This window comes from Pleurodeles waltl, chromosome 10, assembly GCF_031143425.1.
Source record: "Pleurodeles waltl isolate 20211129_DDA chromosome 10, aPleWal1.hap1.20221129, whole genome shotgun sequence".
In the NCBI taxonomy this organism is placed as follows: Eukaryota; Metazoa; Chordata; class Amphibia; order Caudata; family Salamandridae; genus Pleurodeles; species Pleurodeles waltl.
The window spans coordinates 231,457,108-231,477,869 of NC_090449.1; the positions used below are offsets into that span (position 1 = coordinate 231,457,108).

The window sequence follows — 20,762 nt, forward strand, 5'->3', positions numbered from 1 at the left end:
CCGGGTCTCTAGCACAGAACCCGGGTACTGCCAAACTGCCTTTCCGGGGTTTCCACTGCAGCTGCTGCTGCTGCCAACCCCTCAGACAGGATTCTGCCCTCCTGGGGTCCAGGCAGCCCTGGCCCAGGAAGGCGGAACAAAGGATTTCCTCTGAGAGAGGGTGTTACACCCTCTCCCTTTGGAAAAAGGTGTGAAGGGCTGGGGAGGAGTATCCCCCCCCCCCAGCCTCTGGAAATGCTTTGATGGGCACAGATAGTGCCCATCTCTGCATAAGCCAGTCTACACCGGTTCAGGGATCCCCACAGCCCTGCTCTGGCGCAAAACTGGACAAAGGAAAGGGGAGTGACCACTCCCCTGACCAGTACCTCCCAGGAGAGGTGCCCAGACCTCCTCCAGTGTGTCCCAGACCTCTGCCATCTTGGAAACAGAGGTGTTCGGGGCACACTGGACTGCTCTGAGTGGCCAGTGCCAGCAGGTGACGTCAGAGACCCCCTCTGATGGGCTCTTACCTTTCTTGGTAGCCAATCATCCTTTCTTGGTAGCCAAACCTCCTTTTCTGGCTATTTAGGGTATCTCCTCTGGGGAATTCTTCAGATAACGAATGCAAGAGCTCACCAGAGTTCCTCTGCACTTCCCTCTTCGACTTCTGCCAAGGATCGACCGCTGACTGCTCCAGGACGCCTGCAAAACCGCAACAAAGTAGCAAGACAACTACCAGCAACATTGTAGCGCCTCATCCTGCCGGCTTTCTCAACTGTTTCCTAGTGGTGCATGCTCTGGGGGTCTCCTGCCTTCACCCTGCACTGGAAGCCAAGAAGAAATCTCCAGTGGGTCGACGGAATCTTCCCCCTGCTAACGCAGGCACCAAAAGACTGCATCACCGGTCCTCTGGGTCCCCTCTCATCCTGACGAGCGTGGTCCCTGGAACACAAGAACTCTATCCAAGTGACTCCCACAGTCCAGTAATCCTTCAGTCCAAGTTTGGTGGAGGTAAGTCCTTGCCTCCCCACGCTAGACTGCAAACCTGTGTACTGCGTGATTTGCAGCTGCTCCGGCTCGTGTGCACTCTTCCAGGATTTCCTTCGTGCACAGCCTAGCCTGGGTCCCCAGCACTCCGTCCTGTAGTGCTCAACCCTCTGAGTTGGCCTCCGGCGTCGTGGGAGCCTCCTTTGTGACTCAGAGCCAGCTCCAGTTCACAAATCTTCTAAGTGCCTATTCGGGTACTTCTGCGGGTGCTACCTGCTTCTGTGGGGGCTCTCTGAGTTGCTGAGCGTCCCCTCCGTCTCCTCCTCCAAATGGCGATATCCTGGTCCTTCCTGGTCCTCAGCAGCTCCCAAAAACCTCTACCGCGACCCTTGCAGCTAGCAAGGCTTATTTGCAGTATTTCTGCATGGGAACACTTCTGCAACCTTCATCGCGACGTGGGACATCTTCCATCCAAAGGAGAAGTTCCTAGTCCTCTTCGTTGCTGCAGAATTCCAAGCTTCTGCCATCCTGAGGCAGCTTCCTTGCACCTTCAACTGGGGTTTCTGCCCCCCCCCCCCCCCGGACACTATCGCGACTCTTGGACTTGGTCCCCTTGCCTTGCAGGTCCTCAGGTCCAGGAATCCGTCTTCAGTGCTTTGCTGGTGTTTGTGGTTCTTGCAGAATCCCCCTATCACGACTATTGTGTCCTTTTGGGGTAGTAGGTGTACTTTACTCCTACTTTTCATAGTTTTAGGGTGAGGTATCTTGGACATCCTGACTGTTTTCTTACAGTCCCAGCGACCCTCTACAAGATCCCATAGGTCTGGGGTCCATTAGTGATTCGCATTCCACTTTTGGAGTATATGGTTTGTGTTGCCCCTAGACCTATGTTTGCCTATTGCATCCTATTGTAATTCTACACTGTTTGCATTACTTTTCTGACTCTTACTTACCTGTTTTGGGTTTGTGTACATATAACTTGGATATATTACTTACCTTCTTACTGAGGGTACTTACTGAGATACTTGTGGCATATTGTCATAAAAATAAAGTACCTGTATTTTTAGTAACTCTGAGTATTGTGTTTTCTTATGATATTGTGCATATGATATAAGTGGTATAGTAGAAGCTTTGCATGTCTCCTAGTTCAGCCTAAGCTGCTTTGCCATAGCTCCCTTCTATCAGCCTAAGCTGCTATAAACACCTCTGTTCTACTAATAAGGGATAAATGGACCTGGCACAGGGTGTAAGTACCACAGGGTACCCACTATAAGCCAGGCCAGCCTTCTACAGAGCTCCTTTGATACATTCCAGCAGATCAAACATGCCGACATTTATTGGAGGGTAAAGGCTCGCAAAAACGGGAAAACAAGAAATTTGGTGTGTTAAAATCCGATTCCACATGTTATGCTTCGTTTCCTCCACGAAGTATTTAACACATGTGGTAAATACCTCACCCTGGGATAAGTTTTTTTTTTTTACCACATATGGTAAATACCCAACCTTATTACGACAAACTTGTAATGAGGATGTTAGTCTTTTCCTTTAGGTGCCAAATAGAAGATTCTCTTGATGATCCTTGACTGTACAGTTATTCATATATAATTCTAAATGTACTTTACGTTGACACTGCAGTAATATGCTTTTCTTTTCTTAATTTCAGTCCTTCAGACGATCCAAAGAATTAATTTCCGATGGGTTTCAAGCACTGCGGCTTTGGCAGAAGACCCTGAAAACAATTGGCGGAAAGTTTGGAACAAGCGTTCTCTCCTATTTTATATTTTTGAAGTGGTTGCTGATTTTTAACATCTTCTCATTTGTTGTAAACTTCAGCTTTATAACAATCCCGCAGCTCATAGATCTACCACTGAATAACCTCTCCTTTAGCGGTTTGGAGCTTCTGACTGGAGCTGTAAGTAACAGTATAAATACCTGATTATTGTTTAATAGAGGCTTCAGATTTGAAAACTACTTTTCATACAGAGAAATGCAACTAAATAGGTGTATGAAGAGGAAAATCCTTACAAGTATAACAGTTATTAGACAACAGTCTTTTAATAATTGATGCTCCTGTCACATATTACTTTATTTAAGGCTCTGTTCCCCAACCAGCAATGGCAGAAATGTTGCCCAGATGGTCACCCAGCATAAGTATATTATATTTACAGTTCACAGTATTTTTTTTACATAAACAGCTGACGCAGTGGTTGTAGAAAAACTATATATTCATGGACGTGCAGTCATATTGCCACTGCTTTTTAAAGAAGAAAAAATGTCAATGTTGATTGTTAAAAACTGGTAAAAATTGCCTCAACTTGGCTTTCTAAAATATCTCTTAGGTCGACTTGAGTTGCCAGATTCTTGCCACCATGGCCAACTAAAAGAGGTGATGAGTAGAAGACCTGTCATCAAGCTCCTAAAACACCTCGACAAAACATTGTTATAACTTTGGAAATAAGACTTTGTATGGTTTGTTGATAGCAACAAAACTGTCTGTTTTACAGATCGATGCTCATACAAATCTTACAGAATTACGTTCAAAAGACATGGGTCAATTTCTTTACAGTATCTTACCCGAAGTGGAGACCTGTCTTCTTGCACCGTTGGCCTACTGTTTCAACATTTACCCTAACAAACAAGAGACTCCATCGTCTGGGGCACCCTTTAACAACATGTGATTTATAGACTGCTAAATCTTAAGATCAGCTTTACTGAGCAACCAATTTATCACCAAAAACCAGTTGCTGTGTCACACTAACATTTACATGTGGATTTCAGAGTAGGCTGGGGAAACACATTTTCAAAGTTATTTGGGAACTCGGAGTCACTGCTTGTTTTGCTTTCACTAATGACCGAGCTGACAAAAATCTCTCGAATGCACTTCTCAGTTTAAAGAAGACATTTATTATTATTTCACCACAAGGTTCCTAAAAAATGAAGGCGAGTAGTAGGTCAAAAGCACAGCAATTAAAGGAAAATATATAAAAAATGATTCTCAACTGCAATGTACACTGCAAATATATGTGATTGTATTATAGCATAATTGCAAAGCAAAGAATAAAGTAAAAAGTCATCACTGTAGTGCCTGCTAAGCTCTTCATCTTTCTCATGCCAGCAAGAAGATGACCCCTTCAACTGCGTGAAAGCAATATCCACCCTCACGGGACAAGTGTGTGTGTGTGTCAGACATTCAACGTCTAATCCTGACCGAGGTCATGGAAATTCCCTCGCTACTGAGCAGGGCCACCTCTCTTATAGTTTAAACAACCGTGGAAAGAGCCTTCTAGAAGGCCTCCCCACCTCAGATGGAAATGTTCAAACATGCTGGCTACTGTAGGTCAGAGTTGAAAGAAAAACATTGAACATTGGCCAACCTTTCAAGGCTCTCCTTCCAAGGCCGAACTGTTCCCTGCACTGAAGAAAACAAAAAATATGTACTTTCTTATCATGCTATCATGTTCTTTGAGAGAAAATACGAAAAGCACAAGCTTAGTTTACTATGTGGAAAAACACAGCTCAACTGCAATGTCTCATCTGCAATGTCTAATGCCACGATAAAGCCAATAGGCAGCTAAACTGAATATAAAATATAATCTGCAACTGGTGAACACTGATCAACTAATATGCAAAGTGGTGCAGCACAAAGTCAGTGGTCAAAAACATCTATTTTCATTACACTGCTCCAGGTACACTTTGTGAGGCAGACATCACACAGACTAAGACACACAAAAGATCACTTCCTATAGTTAGTTGCAAAATCACTGGAAAATGTTACCTTCCATACAAAAAGTGAGATTTCCATTTCATATCATCACTGAAATCACAGCGTCACAGAACGATACAAAATCAGAAAGCTTGGCTTGCCCACTAAACAATGTTACTGAATCTCCAATGGAGTCCACTGTCACTCAAAAAATAAATGCTCTTAAAATAACAACTCATAGCTGAATACCAAAGCAAAATTAAACATTTGTTATCAGATCCTGTTTGGGGACCAAAAGAGCAATCAGGGGAGACTGGGCCACAGCCCTGGGAGATTGGGTTTGTTTGCTTCGGATATTCTGGGGCCCATCTTACTATGGTTCTGCAGACTGGTTCAGGGACAACCCCTTCAGCCCTTGCTCAGTTATAGCAATGGTGGACAGTCACAGGCTTTCCAAGAAGGTTAATGTTGGGGTACAACAAGCTCACTACTTATGAGACACCCAAAAGTGTATTACCCTTATTGTCCACCATAGTGCTTATCTTTGTAAAACGAGAAGAACTTTATTATATAGTAAAACTCAATACTACACACAAAAAAAGTATCAGGTACTCAGTTTCAGTTGTGAGGAACTATTGCCTCCTTGCTAGCGCCATGCAGGCACGAATTCATCAGCACTGCCCTAAAAAAGATACATACCAATGCCAATTGAAAGCTTGGCATATAACACCAATATTAAAGATGACAAAAGTGAAATTTGAAATGTGTGGCTTTATAAATCAATGAGTACTTAACCGCCAGTGCCCAACATGGCAACCATCAATCTAGTTTTAGAGAAACTTTCAATATGGAGACTGTAAAGCTTAAAGCACTTTATGTCCACAGGATACTGGATGAATAAGAAAACCTGCCTTATTGGTTGTGAAATGAGTGTTTGATGCAATTGACCATGGAAGGCACTTGGCCATCACAGAATGGACCTTCTCATTCGAGTTCTTAAATGGTCCCTAAATACAGTCTTAATAAAAATCTAAATCAGTTTTGTAACTCACAAACCCATCCACCAAAGAAGACCCAACTACAAAACCTCTTGACATATTCTGGTGGTTCCAGAGACTCCAAAAGCAAAAACAAATTAATACCAGAATCACCCAACTTCCTTCATCGAGTAGAAATGAATTTGTGTAACTCTCTTTGAATCTACGTGTGGCAACAAGCAGACTTACTCTCCTACAGAAGTTGTTGTTGATTTTATATGTGTTGAAGGCATATTGTTTGCAGGATTGGCAAAAACTCGAACGCGCACTATTAAAGCCATATGTTGTTGCCTATATAAAAATATAAATAAATACATTTTTCCGTAATCACTGGCCTCACAATTGGTTTAAGTATTTCATGATATCATTTCTAGGGTATGGGCAAGAGGCTCTATGAAACATACACTAGGGTCTGAGTTAACATTTGTAAGCCTACCTAAAAGGGTGTTAAAATCATGCTAACTCTATCATGTTACAGAGATCAAACTTGGTCCCAAGTCAAACTAGAGTAACATACGTGGGACACTTCAACACAGCACACATCAACATACATAGGACATAGGACACATTGACACAGTAACGAATTAGGCTTGGGGTGAACCAGCACAGATGCATGAGTCAAAAAAATAAGTAATGCTCATAGAAACACATGCAACTATATCAGCACTTGACATGTCTCCAGGTGTTCTGGTTCTTGTCTGAGTGGAAGATCATTAGCATTCGAGGGCAACGAACACAAGAGTCAGCTTCAGCCATGGCCCAGGTGGGCTGAAGCTCTCACAAGGCTCAAGCAATGGTCTATGCCTAGAGGCAGGCCAGAGTTTGTTGCAGGATCCAAAATGCTTGAAAAAAAGAATGGGTCCGAAGAGGCTTCCCTTTTCTTTAGCCCTTTGCTACAAACAGTGAACTAACTAAGTAAAGTGTAACAGGAGGTCTGAAAATGTTCGTTGTCAGGCTATGCACACAGTACTGGTGCACATATATTAACAAACAGGAGGCTAGATAATCCCACTTCCCACAAATATGATATGCACAATTGCAACAAGAACGGGTTCACAACACAGGTGGAGTGCACAGAGGCCAGTACAATTTTGCACCAACATTTCCAACATACATAGATTGCACTTCTACAAATATGCTTCAGTATCTGCATTGAGAATTGGACCAACTGGTGAAAAATGGCGTGCCTATTATCATTTGTTGCAAATTTTATTTTTTGCACATTTTGGAGTCAAATTATGTTGGCACAAGTGCAACCAGTGCCATCCAGAAATGCCTAGCAATCAATCACGATTTATAAAGCACGGCTAATCACCCGATAGGGTATCCAGGCGCTTGCACGTCCCGGAGGCTTATTCGAACAGCCAGGTCTTGAGGGCCCTTCAGAATTCCAGAAGTGAGGTGATGGTCCAGAGGTGTGTGGGGAGGCTGTTCCATGTTTTTGCTGCAACGTGAGAGAAGGAGCATCCTCCACTTCTACTTCGGTAGATACGGGGAGTATGGGCAAATGAAAGGGAGGCAGAGCATAGCCTTCTTGACGGTTGGTGGAAGTTCAGATGGTGGTTAATGTACGCGGGTCCTTGGTTGTGTAGAGCCTTGTGTGGATGGGTCAGCAGCTTGAATTGGCATCTGCACGGGTAGCCAGTTGAGTTGCCTCAGGTAGGCATGATGTGGGTTCATCGGGGAAGGCCAAGGATGAGTCTGGCTGCGGCGTTCTGTATGGTCTGAAGTCTCTGTAGGAGGTGCGTGGCGATTCCTACATAGAGGGCATTGCCGTAGTCCAGCTGGCTGGTGTTGAGGGTCTGTGTCATGGTGCGTCTCCTGTGTAGAGGTAGCCACTTGAAGATTTTAAGTAGCATGCACAAAGTGAGGAAACAGGTGGAGGAGATGGCATTGTTCTGTGATTTCATGGTGAGCTTGTTGTCAGTGGTGATGCCGAGGTTTCTGGTGTAGACGAAGGGAGTGGGTATGGGTCGTAGGTCTGATGGCCACCAGGAGTCGTTCCATGTGTTGCTGCTGTTGCCAAAGATCAGTACTTCTGTCTTGTCTGTGTTCAGCTGCAAGCAGTTGTTCTTCATCCAGTCAGCAATGCTTGTCATGCATTTGTGGAAGCTGGTTCTGGTGGTGGAGGGGTCATCGGCGAGTAAGAGGATGAGTTGGGTGTCGTCTGCATAGGAAATTATGTTGAGACCTTTGCATGTGACGATGTTGGCCAGCAGGGTCATATATGCGTTGAAGAGCATGGAGCTAAGGGATGAGCCCTGGGTGACACCACAGGTTACCTCCTTGGGCTTGGCGATGAAAGGTGGGAGGTAGATCGTCTGGGTTCTTCTTGTGAGGAAGGAGGTGATCCATCCGAGAGCGTCCTTTTGGATGCCGATGTGGTGAAGTCTTTTCAATCAACGTGTTGTGGGATATGATCGAAAGCTACAGAAAGGTCGAGGAGGATCAAAGCTGCTGTTTTTCCTCAGTCGAGGAGGGTTCAGATGTCATCGGGGGCTGCGATCAGGGCAGTTTCAGTGCTATGATTGCTGCGGAAGCCGAATTGGGAGGCATCGAGTAGTTGGTTCTGCTCCAGGTATGTCATGAGTTGCTTGTTAATGATCTTTTCCAGTTCCTTTGCTGGGAATGGGAGCAGGGAGATTGGCCAGTAGTTTTTAGGCTTGCTGGGGATGGCGGAGTGTTTTTTGAGTAGTGGTCTGACTTTGGCGTGTTTCCAGGGGTCGGAAAAAGTTGCTGTGTTGATAGAGGTGTTGAACAGGGTGGTGAGTTCCTGGCATATCCTTTGGTTTCCAAGGTTGAAGATGTAGTGCGGGCATGGGTCTGTGGGAGCTCCTGAGTGGATGGATTTCATGGTGGAGGAGATGTCCTGGGTGGAGAGGTGTTCCAGGTGGCTAGTGTGTGGTTTGTGTTGATTACGGTGGTGACGTATCTGTCATGGGAGTCCGAGGGTGTGGGTTGGGGTTTGAAGTTTCTGTATATGGTTGTGATCTTGTTGTGGAAGAAGTGGGCGAGGTTGTCACACAGCTCCTGTGAGGGTGTGATGTTGTTTTCACTGGCAGCCAGGTTGGAGAATTCCTTAACAATGTTGAAAAGTTCCTTGGTGTTGTTGCCACTAGTTTTGATACATGTGGCAAGGGCTGTCTTCTTTGTTGCCCTCAGTAGGCGGTGGTATAGGTTGAGGGAGGTTTTAAAGGCTGCTCTGTCCGAGGTGTCCTTGCTGGTGTGCCATCTCCTCTGCAGCTGTTAGCTGTCTCGTTTCGCTATCCTGAGTTCTTGGGTGTACCAGCTGGCCTTTTTGGAGGATCTTCTCCAGATGTTGCTCATGATGGGGACAATTGGTGATCCAGGCATTGACATTTTTCACTCCCTTTTTGAGGATGGTGGCGGTAGCTGGGTTGGAGGTGATGAGGGCATCCGCCCAGCTGGTCTCTGAGATTTTGTTCCACCTCCTGTGGGAGGTGCTGGTCATCTTGGAGATGGAGGTGCGGGTGCTGGAGATGCTGAAGTGAAGTGGAGTGATCAGTCCATGTGAGTTCTGAGACATGGCTGTATTTGAAGCAGTTGCTGGAGGTAAAAATGGGGTCCTGCAGTTTGTGTAGGGTCATGGATGATCTGGGTCAATCCGAGGCTGCTCATACTGTCGAGAAGTTGTGCAGTGTTGTTGTCGTTGGGGTTGTTGATGTGGAAATTTAGGTCACCGAGGGAGATGTAGTCCTTGGAATCTAAGGCTAGGGGTGCAGTGAAGTCTGCGATGGTGTTGCAGAAGCTGGAGTGCAGGCCTGGGGCCTGCGAGGGTGCCTCTATTGGCTGTGTTGTCCATGTGGAGCTTGAAGATGAGATGTTCCATTGGGGTGGTGGTGTTGTCAGAGGTGTTGGTGCACTGTATGGTCTCTTTGTGGATGATGGCTGTTCCTCCTCCTGGCTTGTTGGTGCGGCCCTGGTGAGTGATTTTATGTCTGTTCAGGTGGTGTCTGTGGTGTGTTCCTGGTGGGGCTGATCAGTGGGCCAGTGTGTGTGCTGTGGCAAATGAAATGGCAGTGGGTGCAGATGAAGAGTCCTAATGTGGAGCGTGGGTCAGCGTGGTGGCAATGTTTGTTGCGGTGTCCAGGGTTGAGGGTGTAGAGCTCGGCAATGGTATATCTTTGTGGGGAGGAATGGCCAGGGGTCGTGGCACTGGGAACAGATGGGCGTGCCTTTGGTGCTGTGTGCATCCACTGTGCGTTCATGCACAGCCTGCATTAAGTAGGTCCTGGGGTGGGTGGGGCTTCTGTTGGAAGGAAGAACGATGAGTGGCAAAACCCAGTTAGGAAAACCCCAGCGGGAAAAGCCAGGCAGCTGCGGTGTCACTGATCAGCCTGGAAAAGCAGGGCCTGAAAGCCACAAGCAAGTGGCAGGCTAGGTGTCCAGGTGCCTACTCTGCCTAAGTGTCTTTTATCTCACTATCTTGTGGAATCCAAATGCTTCACTAGAGGAGTTTGTGCAATATACCCATTGGTCTGTGGTGTAAAACATATATATATTTTTTAAAATATTACAAATTAGGCTAGAAACATGATGAACTGTGCCATCAGTATGTCAATATATTCTTTTTTATTTAGCTCCATTACATATCGAACCTTCTGTTTTTTATAGGGTTATTTCCAGGAAACAGTCTTTTATTATGGATTTTACACCAATTCAACAATACAGACCAATGTAAATCTTGCTGCTTACAACATGCAGCTTGCATACATCTTTACCATTGGATTTTACCTACTGATCTGCTTCCTTAGCCTCATCTACAGGTAAGAGAGCTTTTAAGCTGTAAGGCTGAACACATAGAAGTGGAACTGATAAATCATTAGACTGGAATTAAATGTTATTCCTCCTCTTAATCTATTGATGATACATATAGTTCTTCATTTAACGTATCGTATGTTGTTTGACTCATCTCTAGCTGAGTAAAGACCTAGCATTTATGTTCAACAGAGTTCAAAAAGCATTGCTGCTCCCCCATTCAGCAAAATCACCCCACCCAGAGGGGAACTTTCCTCAGAGAGGAGATATAGGGCCAGATGTAGCAAAGGGTTTTTCCCATTCTGTGTCAATGGGAAAATGTGTTTGTACATATGGCCCTTAGTTTGCAATGGGTGCACTCCAAGTCCTGGAAAAAAATACAGTTGATCCTGTCTCAGACACAAGTTACAGGACCACTATAGCAACATGTACACCAATTTCTATCTTCCTGTATATGTAGATAGATAGATAGATAGATAGATAGATAGATAGATAGATAGATAGATAGATAGATAGATAGATAGATAGATAGATAGATAGATTGGAGGTCACCACTAGGTAGTTATAGTTAGGATCGCTTTTCCATAGGAAAAGCATTTTTTGTGTTACAAACAACTTTTGCATTGTTTGATGAATCTCCATGACATTTTCCAAGGTGCTACTTTTTGATTAGTTTGTGCAGGACAAGTTTTGGGTGATCAATCAAGCAGGCGCCGAGAAAAAAGTGGGGGGGTCCCAAAAGGCAAAATACCCACGCCTTTCATAGACTTCTTTAAGCCTGCTACAGCAAAAACTGGTGAATACATATACACCAAGTTTGGCAGGAAGCTAGATCTTGGTCCACAGATTGTGCTTTGTGTAATTTGGTGTAAATCTGTTAGTCTTTATCTATAGTTTTTGAGAAATTAAGGGTAACAAAATATAGATGTCTGGATGGCTGGGTCCACGTGAGTCTTGAGAGAGTCTCTCAGGAGCGCCAGTTTACGAAAGGAGTATTGCAATTGGCCCAGGGAGGAAGGTGAATTGTGCCTTCCAAGAATATTACAGGTCACTGTACAGGGCCAATCCCATTCCCCCTCTGATCAATGCACAGATTTCCTCCGGGTTCTCCGACTTCCTCGCCTGAATGGTGAGGCCGACAGACAAATGGAGGTGCCTAAAACAGAGGAGGAAGTACGTCTGGCCATAACAAAAATGCCATGTAGTAAGACCCTGGGAATAGATGGGCTGCCCATTGCGTTTTATTCAACATTCACCGCACGGCTAACACCAAAGCAGGTGAAAATGTAGGAAACTGCCCTAGAACGTAAGGAGCTCCCCGCGATGTCAGGCCAGGCCCTAGTCACCTCCTTATTAAAGCCAGGTCACACACCAAACAAGCTTTCCTCTTATAGACCACTGTCAATATTAACCGCAGACTACTAAATACTCATCAACATCCTTGCACAGAGGCTATTACCGCTCCTCCCACAATTGATTGATGAAGATCCATACCCCGTAGGAGTACATCTCTGAACATCCGCCGTCTGTACCAGGTGATGGAGGCAGCACAATCTGCTTTTCCGAGGCAAAGATGTTATTCCCTTGACCTACAGCAGGCATTCAGTTTATTAGAATGGGAATATCTTTTCACGGTGTTTAGGAAGTTCAACCTACCGGCTGTCTTTATCAAGTGGGTGAAGGTATTATACACTTGCCCCACGTCTAGAAAGAAAACAGGTGAACATATCTCCCCACCTTACTCGATATCCCGGGGCACACGCCAGAGCTGCCAGGTGTCCCCATTGCTCTTTGCCCTGGCAATGGAATCTCTAACACAAAAGCTAAGACAGGATGGGAGTTGATGGGATGTACACGACGGGTTCCGAACGCACACAGTGTCCCCGTGCACAGACGATATGCTACTATATGTGCATGATATGGACAGGGACCTCAAGCAAATAGGAAACTCCCTCAAGAGATTCAGCGCAATCTCTGGCCTGAAAGTTAACCACTCAAAATCACAATCGTTTTCATTTCGAGACGGATTGGTCTCCACCAATACAGTCTCCTTGGGCACACTTGTGATCCCTGTGGCCCAACAAACATTTAGGTATCTGGGTATACAGATATACCCCTCCCACACTGACCTATTAGAGGGCAATCTACATAAGGTGATAACATCCTTGAGAGCACAGATCGAATTCTGGACTTCTTTACCCCTATCAGTTGCCAGCTGCTTGGCATTGGCTAAGATGGTGATGCTCCCCAGATTACTGTACTCCTTCGTAAACCTTCCAATACGTTTACCACAGTCGCTCTTCAAAACACCGAACACCCTATTGGCGGAATTAATATGGGCCAACGGACGACGACACATTAGCCTCCAAAAACTACAGTTGCCAACAGATATGGGGGGATGGGGCCCCCGATTTCCAAACATATTGCCTCAAAGCACAACTGCAGTCACTATCTTATTGGCTGAATGGTATCCAACTACAGGAGATAAGCCACACACAGCATGCTTGAATAGCGGGAACTACAGTCGCTGCTGCAACCTGGGAAACCAGGACACCCTCAGCAGCTATCTCTGTTTTCCCACAATGCACTGTGGTATTGGCGCAGGCACTCAGACTAACTAGGCCCACAGCAACATATGCCCCAAACATTCCCCTATACAGCATTCCCACCCGTCTGGCGTTTTATCCACATCCCGGCTAACTCCCTGGACGGAGAATGGTGTATCCACCCTGGGGGATCTTTTTGAGGAGGGTCACCCTATACCTCATCATGAGTTCATGGCCCAGACCCTGTTACCGGGTACTCTATTCCTAACAAATGACAATATATTGCAATACATATGGCAACAGTGGACTCCAGCGGGGGACGAACCCCAGACGCACGACCTGGTGCAGGCACTTTGCAACATGGGATCAGGGAGACATTTAGTTAAATTGCTGTACAAAGTACAGCATACGCATTCCTGCACTTCACTAACCCCACTCCGGGAAAAATGGGAAACAGATCTGGCACACTCATTACACGATAAGGAATGGAAATTCCTTACGGAACACACAAACCATATACCTCACAATTCACGATTTAACTGTAGAGAGCACAGGGGTGGCTGTGGCTGGCTGAGCCTTAACGTCCTGTTCACATTGTTTGCAAACCTCTTCCATCCTCTACATCATGCCAATTTGTGACCCGAGGGTGGGGGTGGGTCGGTGCGCTCCTTCCCACAGTCCAGTATATGCACTGACAATGGAATACACAGAGCAGAGTGCAGTCTTGCAGCTAGTTGGTGGGGGAGGGAAGGTCTACTAACTAAGTTTAAGTTGGTAACAAGTCCCGAGAGGTCCATTAGCCTGCAAAAGGCATGCACCCATTCTTCGATAACTGTACGAATACCCTACACACTGTCATACATTGCTGACAGCTTGAAAATATATTACAGTGAATTTAACTGCAATGGCACTGTTGTTGAAATGTAGTATCTCCTTGTTTGTGACTGATTGTTTCTCTATAAAACCCAATAAAATATGTTTAAAAAAAAAAATGGCCCAGGGAGTTTTATTTCCTTTGGGCCATCTTGCACCAGTGGGAGTCAGACTACTGCAAGAGCAAACATTCTTATGGACTGCCAGTAACATGGGAAAAATCAGCAGGAAATGCTACAATCCCTTGAGACTCTCGCAGAATCGGAAAAAAACAAATAGCGTCCGGCCACATTTAATTATCTTATGCCGCATAGAGCCTACTTCCAGAGCTGATTTCATAAAGGGGACAGGGGCTGCATGGCCCCCTTCCCCGAGCTTCGAGAGGCACTGGGGCTGTAATTTAAGAAAATAGGAAGGGGGGAAACACGGTCCAACTCCCTGAACCATTAATTTCCCTGGGGGTGCAGGGATATGGGCAAGGAAACAGATCAAAATGTTGGCAGCTTTAGCAGCTACTCCCTGTGTGTGGGAGCAATGCCAGCTCCCACTGAATGCGGGGAGCTGGCTCTCGCTGCCAGGGCCTTGGGGCTCCCCGCAGTCCCCAACGACACTGTTGTGGGTGCCCTGGGTGGGCACAAGGGCACCTACCTTTCACTGTGCGGGCCCTGGATGACGGGGTCCCTGGAACCAAAGCTCCACAGGGTGGGGGGCCCATGTGAACCCCTTCCCTGGTAAAATGCACCTATCCTCCAAAATGATGCGCCAGGCCCTGGAGGATGGGGTACCCAGGGCCAAAACTGGCCAAAATAGGTTGGCGTGTGCCCCCCCCCCTTGTAAAATGCACCAGGCCCCAGGGGATTGGGTTCCTGGGGTTAGGGACCACGAGCCCCCCTTCCCCTGAAACATGCGCTAGGCCCTGAGGAAGGGGGTACCTGGGGCAGAAATCATCCCTGGGAGGGGGCCTCTGTAAAATGTGCTGAGCCCTAAGGGATGTGGTCCCAGGGGCTGAAATCAGCCCTGGGAGGTGGGCTGTGTGCCCCCTAAACTCTACAAGATATGCTGAGCCCCTGAGGATGTGGTCCCTGGGGTCAAATTCGACCTGAGGTGGGGTGCCACATGTGCCCCCTCCCCTTCATTTAAAAGAGTGGCTGTGGGGAGTGGGGTCCCATGGGCTTAGCAAGGCTTGGGGAGCAGAGCCACAGGGAGTAGGACAGAGTACTGTACCACAGAGAGCTTTTTTCACACTGTTTTACTATTGTTTTAGCAACTAACAAAATCTGTCTGTTTGCACCTTAACAACTTTTTGGGAAGTTTTAACCCAAAGGAATTGTTTTATGAAGGAGAGAGTGCAGGTAACCATAGAGTTTTGAACTTTTGCCTTACTAACCATACAGTAGCCGGGAAGGTTGGCACTCTTGTGGTTAGCTTCACACTGCATTTAATGGCGACTAGGGTGCGGACCTGCAAATGAGAAAGTACTGCACCGCCGGGAGCTTTTTTCACACTGTTTTACTGTTGTTTTAGCATCTAACAAAATCTGTGTGTTTGCACTTTAAGAACTTTTTGGGAATTTTTAACCCAAGGGAATTGTTTTATGAAGGAGGGAGAGCGAGGAACCATAGAGGTTTGAACTTTTGCCTCACTAACCATAGAGTGTTTGGGAAGGTTGGCACTCTAGTGGCTAGCTACACGTTGCATTTAATGGCAGTTGGAGCGTGGGCGTGCAGTGGACGCGCCGCTGGCATGCCAAAGGCAAGCCCGTGTGCGCCAGTCCACACCCGAATGGGACCAGGGGCCAGGAACCCTGCCAAAATGCCCACTCACTCTGTGAGCTATACTTCACAGCAACTTAAGCTACTTAGAGCCTCACCTAGGATGAGGTTGTGCCCACCCCTCAATATGGAAAATAAAGAAAATCACTGTTCTGTCTGTAGCTAAACCTGGAAGGCTCAGGAAAGGCCCAGTGATATATTTTTGTGTCCCTCAAAGGAAAGAGAGTTCTGAAACATGTGCCTAGTCAACTGTTGATCCCGACCATGTCATGAAACATAGATTAGACTGTTTATGGAGGATAAGCAGCCAGATGTTCCGTTTGATGTGGAAACCTTACTCCATGAGAATGGAGAGTTAGGTATTTTGATGGCCTAACCAGTGGGCTACCATGTATGGAGACTTGACTGATCTTACAGAATAGGTGGTGGTAGTGCTATCGTCATAAAAGACAAATACAGCTGCTCGACTAAGCCTCTGCCAATCCCTGATTGTGAAAACCTCCAGGTCACCATACTGCTATCTCCCACCTGCATTTTTACTGTGGTTACACAGTACAATACAAACCTCATGTTCTAAATTTCTTGAAGCTTTACCGGATCTATTGACCAGCCAGGCCTCTGAAAAAAATCATATCACATTATTAGGAGACATCAACATACATATAGATGAGGCTAATAACCCAACACCAAGAGGCAAATTCAGGACCTAGAGGCCATTCAGTTAATACAAAAACTAGCTGGTCCCACGCTTGTGAAAGGACATCTGCTGGACACAATTTTTAGTAATGACCCAAAGATTTATGTAAATAATTCCTCCCTTCTGCCCTGGTCAGACCATCATCTCACTCCTATTACGTTTGAGAACTTCTTGGCAAGAACCTTAACCAAGCCCTCCATGAGATCAAACTGCAGGCAGGTTAAACGTCAGCCCAAAGAATGGATGGTGGCCCTGGACACCTCTTTACCAAAGTTAGGGGACAACCCAGATGATGCTTATAAACATTAGCCCTAGATGTGTGTTTTTCCGTGTCCAAGATAAGACATAGACTAAACGCTAACACTGCTCCATGTTTTAATAGCCACGTTGAGAAACTCGAGAGGAAGCGCAGGAAATCCTATGAAGTACAGCAAAAAACAGACTACAAAAGGCACAGGTTACCTATTATGAGGGGAAAATTAATTAGGCCTCGGATTCCCCAAAGGAATTGTTCAAGATTGTCAAATACCTCATCCTTGATTTCCACCTCCACGCCCCGTGGCTCAGTGCAATGAGTTAGCAGCCTTTTTTTTAAAAAAAAGGTCACAGACATATATGAATCACTACAAATTAATCTAGCTCAACCTACCATCCAAATAGTTAACTCCATGCCATCCCCTGACTCATCGAGATGGGTTTCTTTTCCAGGTGTCACTGAGGAGAGTGCTCTGGCACTTATTTGTAAGGTTATGTCTGACTCACCATTAGATCAAGTGCTTCCTCATATCTTGACCAAGTGTCTGCAAGTTATACTTCTAACTATAGTTGAAGTACTTAATCTCCCTCACCTCAGGAGTAGTTTCAAAGAAATGGAAACATGCAGTAATTAGACCCCTGCTAAAGAAACCTCACTTAGATCCCACCTTTCGGGGTAATTATCGACATATCTCCTTGTTGCCTGCCATGGGAAAGATCCTAGAAAAATATGTTAATTGAACTCTTTCGGGCTTAATTGAAGAAAACCAGCGCCTACATCCAATGCAAATGGGCTTCCGTGTCCATCATGGTACAGAATCAGCTCTTCTAGCAGTCACTAAGGAGCTCATAACCATACTAGATCAGGGAGGAACCGCCACGATCATCCTGTTGCATTTAAGTGCTGCTTTCGATACTATGGATCATACAATATTGATTGACGGACTTAAAGTTGTAGGAGTCCAAGATAATGTGCTTAAATGGCTCACTTCCTATGTGAAGGACAGAACTTTCCAAATCTGTGAAAACTCATGTTTTTCAGAAGTCAGAAGTGTGGGATGCGATAGGGCTTGGCTCTTAGCCCCACTTGCTTTAATATTTACATGAGCCCTCTGGCAGACATCGTGCAGGGGTTTGGGATGCCAATTATTTCCTATGCGGACGATACACAATTAGTTGTATCCTTTGTGAAGGGCAAAAAGCTGAAGCATCATCAACTAGCCCTGTGCTTTGAAAAAGTGGCCGAAAGGATGGGCAACGGTTACCTAAAACTAAATGGTGATAAGACTGAGTTAATGATCCTGGGTAACCACCTAGATCCCATGCCGGTAATCAGTTGGCCGAACTGTCTGGGAAATCCTCCTGTCCCCAACTCCCCATAAAGAGCATGGGAATGCGCATGTATAAAGCTTTAGACATGGATGTTCATTCAAAAAAGCTTGCTGCCACTTGCTTTGGGGTGCTAAGGACCATACGCAAGATCTTGGATCTTATCCTGGAGCTCACTAGAAGAATAGTAGTACAATCCCTGGTGGTTTCCAGCCTGGACTATGGTAATACACTTTATCTGGGCTCCCCAAAGAATGTCACACAAATGCTACAGATAGCCCAAAATTCCGCCACCAGAATTCTTCTTAAAATCCCTAGATTCACCTCAGTTAAAGAAGAGGCCATGGGAGCACTACACTGGCTTCCCATTGAATCAAGAATTAAATTTAAATCCGTATGCCTGGCACATAAAGTTCTTAACTCCAAAGGCACTCCCAGGATTAGAGGACTTCTCTCCCCCTACTCACCACCTAGATCCCTATGGCCCACCTATGGCTGAATACTGAGGATACCAAAAATTTATAGGGTTAGATGAGGAGTCAGATCTTTCACATACTTGGTATGACACTTTGATGACCAACTTTGCCTCTGGAAAATGCTTAAAGCTTGGCTCTTCCGACAATAAGCGAGCCTGTACCACTCCATGCGGCTTTGCTCTTCCGCTCACCCAGTGCTGGGATGTCTTAGGGTAGCCATGAGCTCTACAAATACATAAAACATAAACATAAATAAGTGGCCCTGGAGCATGGGGTCTCCAAGGCCAATAACAACTCAACTCGGGGGAGAGGAGGCTGCCCCCGCCCGGTCCCCTTAAGGAAAATACACATCCTGGGGGATGGGGTCTCCAGGGCCTAAAGAGGCTTGGGGATGGGTGCTGCGCAGCCCACCTTCCCTTTATTTAAATAAGTAGCCATTGGGGATGAGGTCGCTGGGGTCTATAACAGCTCAGGGAGAAGGGCTGAGTTGCCCCTACACCTTTATTTTAGAAATGAACCTGGGAGATAGGGTCCCAGGGCCTAACAAGGCTTCGGGAGCCCCTGCCAGTCAATTAAAGAAATAGCCCTGGGGGATTTGGTTCCCAGGGCCAGGCTCTGTGACCACCCCCCCAACCCCCCCAAAATTGTGTACAGCCAAAGGCCATGCGTGGCAAACAGTTGCATTTACATATGGTAATTAAGTATTTACTTTAGATTAAAAACACCCTAGAAATTCACTGAAAAAAAACAAAGGTTAAAGTAGCGTCATAGTTAGGTGTGATAAAAAGATTTGTTTTCGATTAAAAACTTTTTAGAAATTCACTGAAAAAAACAAACGTTTGAGATGTCTTCAGTGATGTCATAAATGATGTGATAGAACATGTCATGAGTGATGTCATATGTGAGGTCATAAGCTTTGCATGGTGGGGGTGCAAGTTATAGTTAGTGCTGCTAACCTTAACTGGTGAATTTCTTTGTTTTTTTGTGCAAAACTTTATTTATGTCATTGACAAATTCACCTAATTATAACTTTATTTTAGCCTTTGTTGTTTCAGTGAATTTCTAAAGTTTAAAAAAAAAGTAAAACAGATCCCTTAATAATGTTTGAATGTGTGTGTATATATATATACACGATTACAGATGCTGTGAAACGTTCTGATAGAGCTTGTTGCTTTAGTATATTTTCCCATTATGCTGTAAATGGGTGGGGCTATTTTCATTGTATCAGTGAATTTAATTGCAGGAAAAAGAAATGTAATATGGCAAGCCTTCTGAAAATTGATTTTTCAGTTCCTCCTCTTGCAATTGATATTTCTTGTTTTTCCCACAGCATGGCAAAGTCATTTCGTGAGAACTTTATCAGCCCTAATACATTTTCTGCACATGCAACAAAACTGCTTTGTGCATGGGACTTCAGTGTAACCCATGAAAAGGCAATAAAAGAAAGGCAGACAAACCTCAGCACTCAAGTAAAGGTAATGCAGAGCTTCCTGTTCATTGCGGGCATTCCCAATTGTGAATGAAAGAATAGATGAATAAATAACTTTGTTACCTGTTGGTGTCCTGTGCATTGATAAATCACGTAATCAAAATTTAGAAATATCTTCTTCATGGACTTGAACGTTATGTTGTCTCCAGTGGTCATTCTGTCATTTTGACATAATGAAGGCAAAGTTAAACTAGGCGTGTTGAAATGATGGGTTGCAGTAAAAATATGGACGACAAAATAGTCTCTTCATTAACCCAATCTTCAGATAATCACACGGATCAGTCACAATTGCCATCATTGAACCCAATATTCCACAATCCTAGAAGGATATAATTCAATCTATTCATCTGCACAGGACAGGATGTTGCCACTGCATTATCATATGCGGATAAGATCAGTCGTGATACTGCTTTCCAGGGCTGTAGCCAGGAGTATTTGTTTTGGGGTCATGGCCCCCATGATGATAATATAAATGAACGGTTCCAGAGCAAGGGTTTCTTTGCCTTAAATATGTAAAAAGAAAAAGTGCAATAGCAGTGAGATTTAATAGCACACAATGCATTTTATTTTGGAATTTTTATTTTAAGTGTATTCTTCCTTGAATATTTCTGGGAGAATGTGTGACAAATTGTGTATTATAAAGTATGCGGAGTCAAAACTGGATATAATTTCAGGACAACATTACAGGAGGCTATAGTAAACAAGATTGCTGTTGGCCCCAGTGATTGCAAGGGAAGTGCCTTCTACCACTGACTGACTGATCACTAAAGGACAGCAATAATTTGGGTGCAAAAGACTTCTTGACCCCTGTGCCATAGTATTAGTTGCACTAATGGTAGT

At 45.1% G+C, this 20,762-nt stretch overlaps 1 protein-coding gene across 4 annotated transcripts in view; it reads left to right on the forward strand.

Annotated features, from left to right (window-relative positions):
* Positions 1–20,762, forward strand: part of TMC5 (transmembrane channel like 5) — a 413,711-nt gene that overhangs the window by 139,393 nt on the left and 253,556 nt on the right. For all 4 annotated transcript variants that reach the window (XM_069210234.1, XM_069210235.1, XM_069210237.1 and 1 more), the window contains exons 8-10: positions 2,630–2,878; positions 10,342–10,493; positions 19,764–19,908. In XM_069210234.1, the coding sequence (XP_069066335.1) occupies positions 2,630–2,878; positions 10,342–10,493; positions 19,764–19,908 (546 nt within the window). The remainder of the gene's footprint in view (positions 1–2,629; positions 2,879–10,341; positions 10,494–19,763; positions 19,909–20,762) is intronic.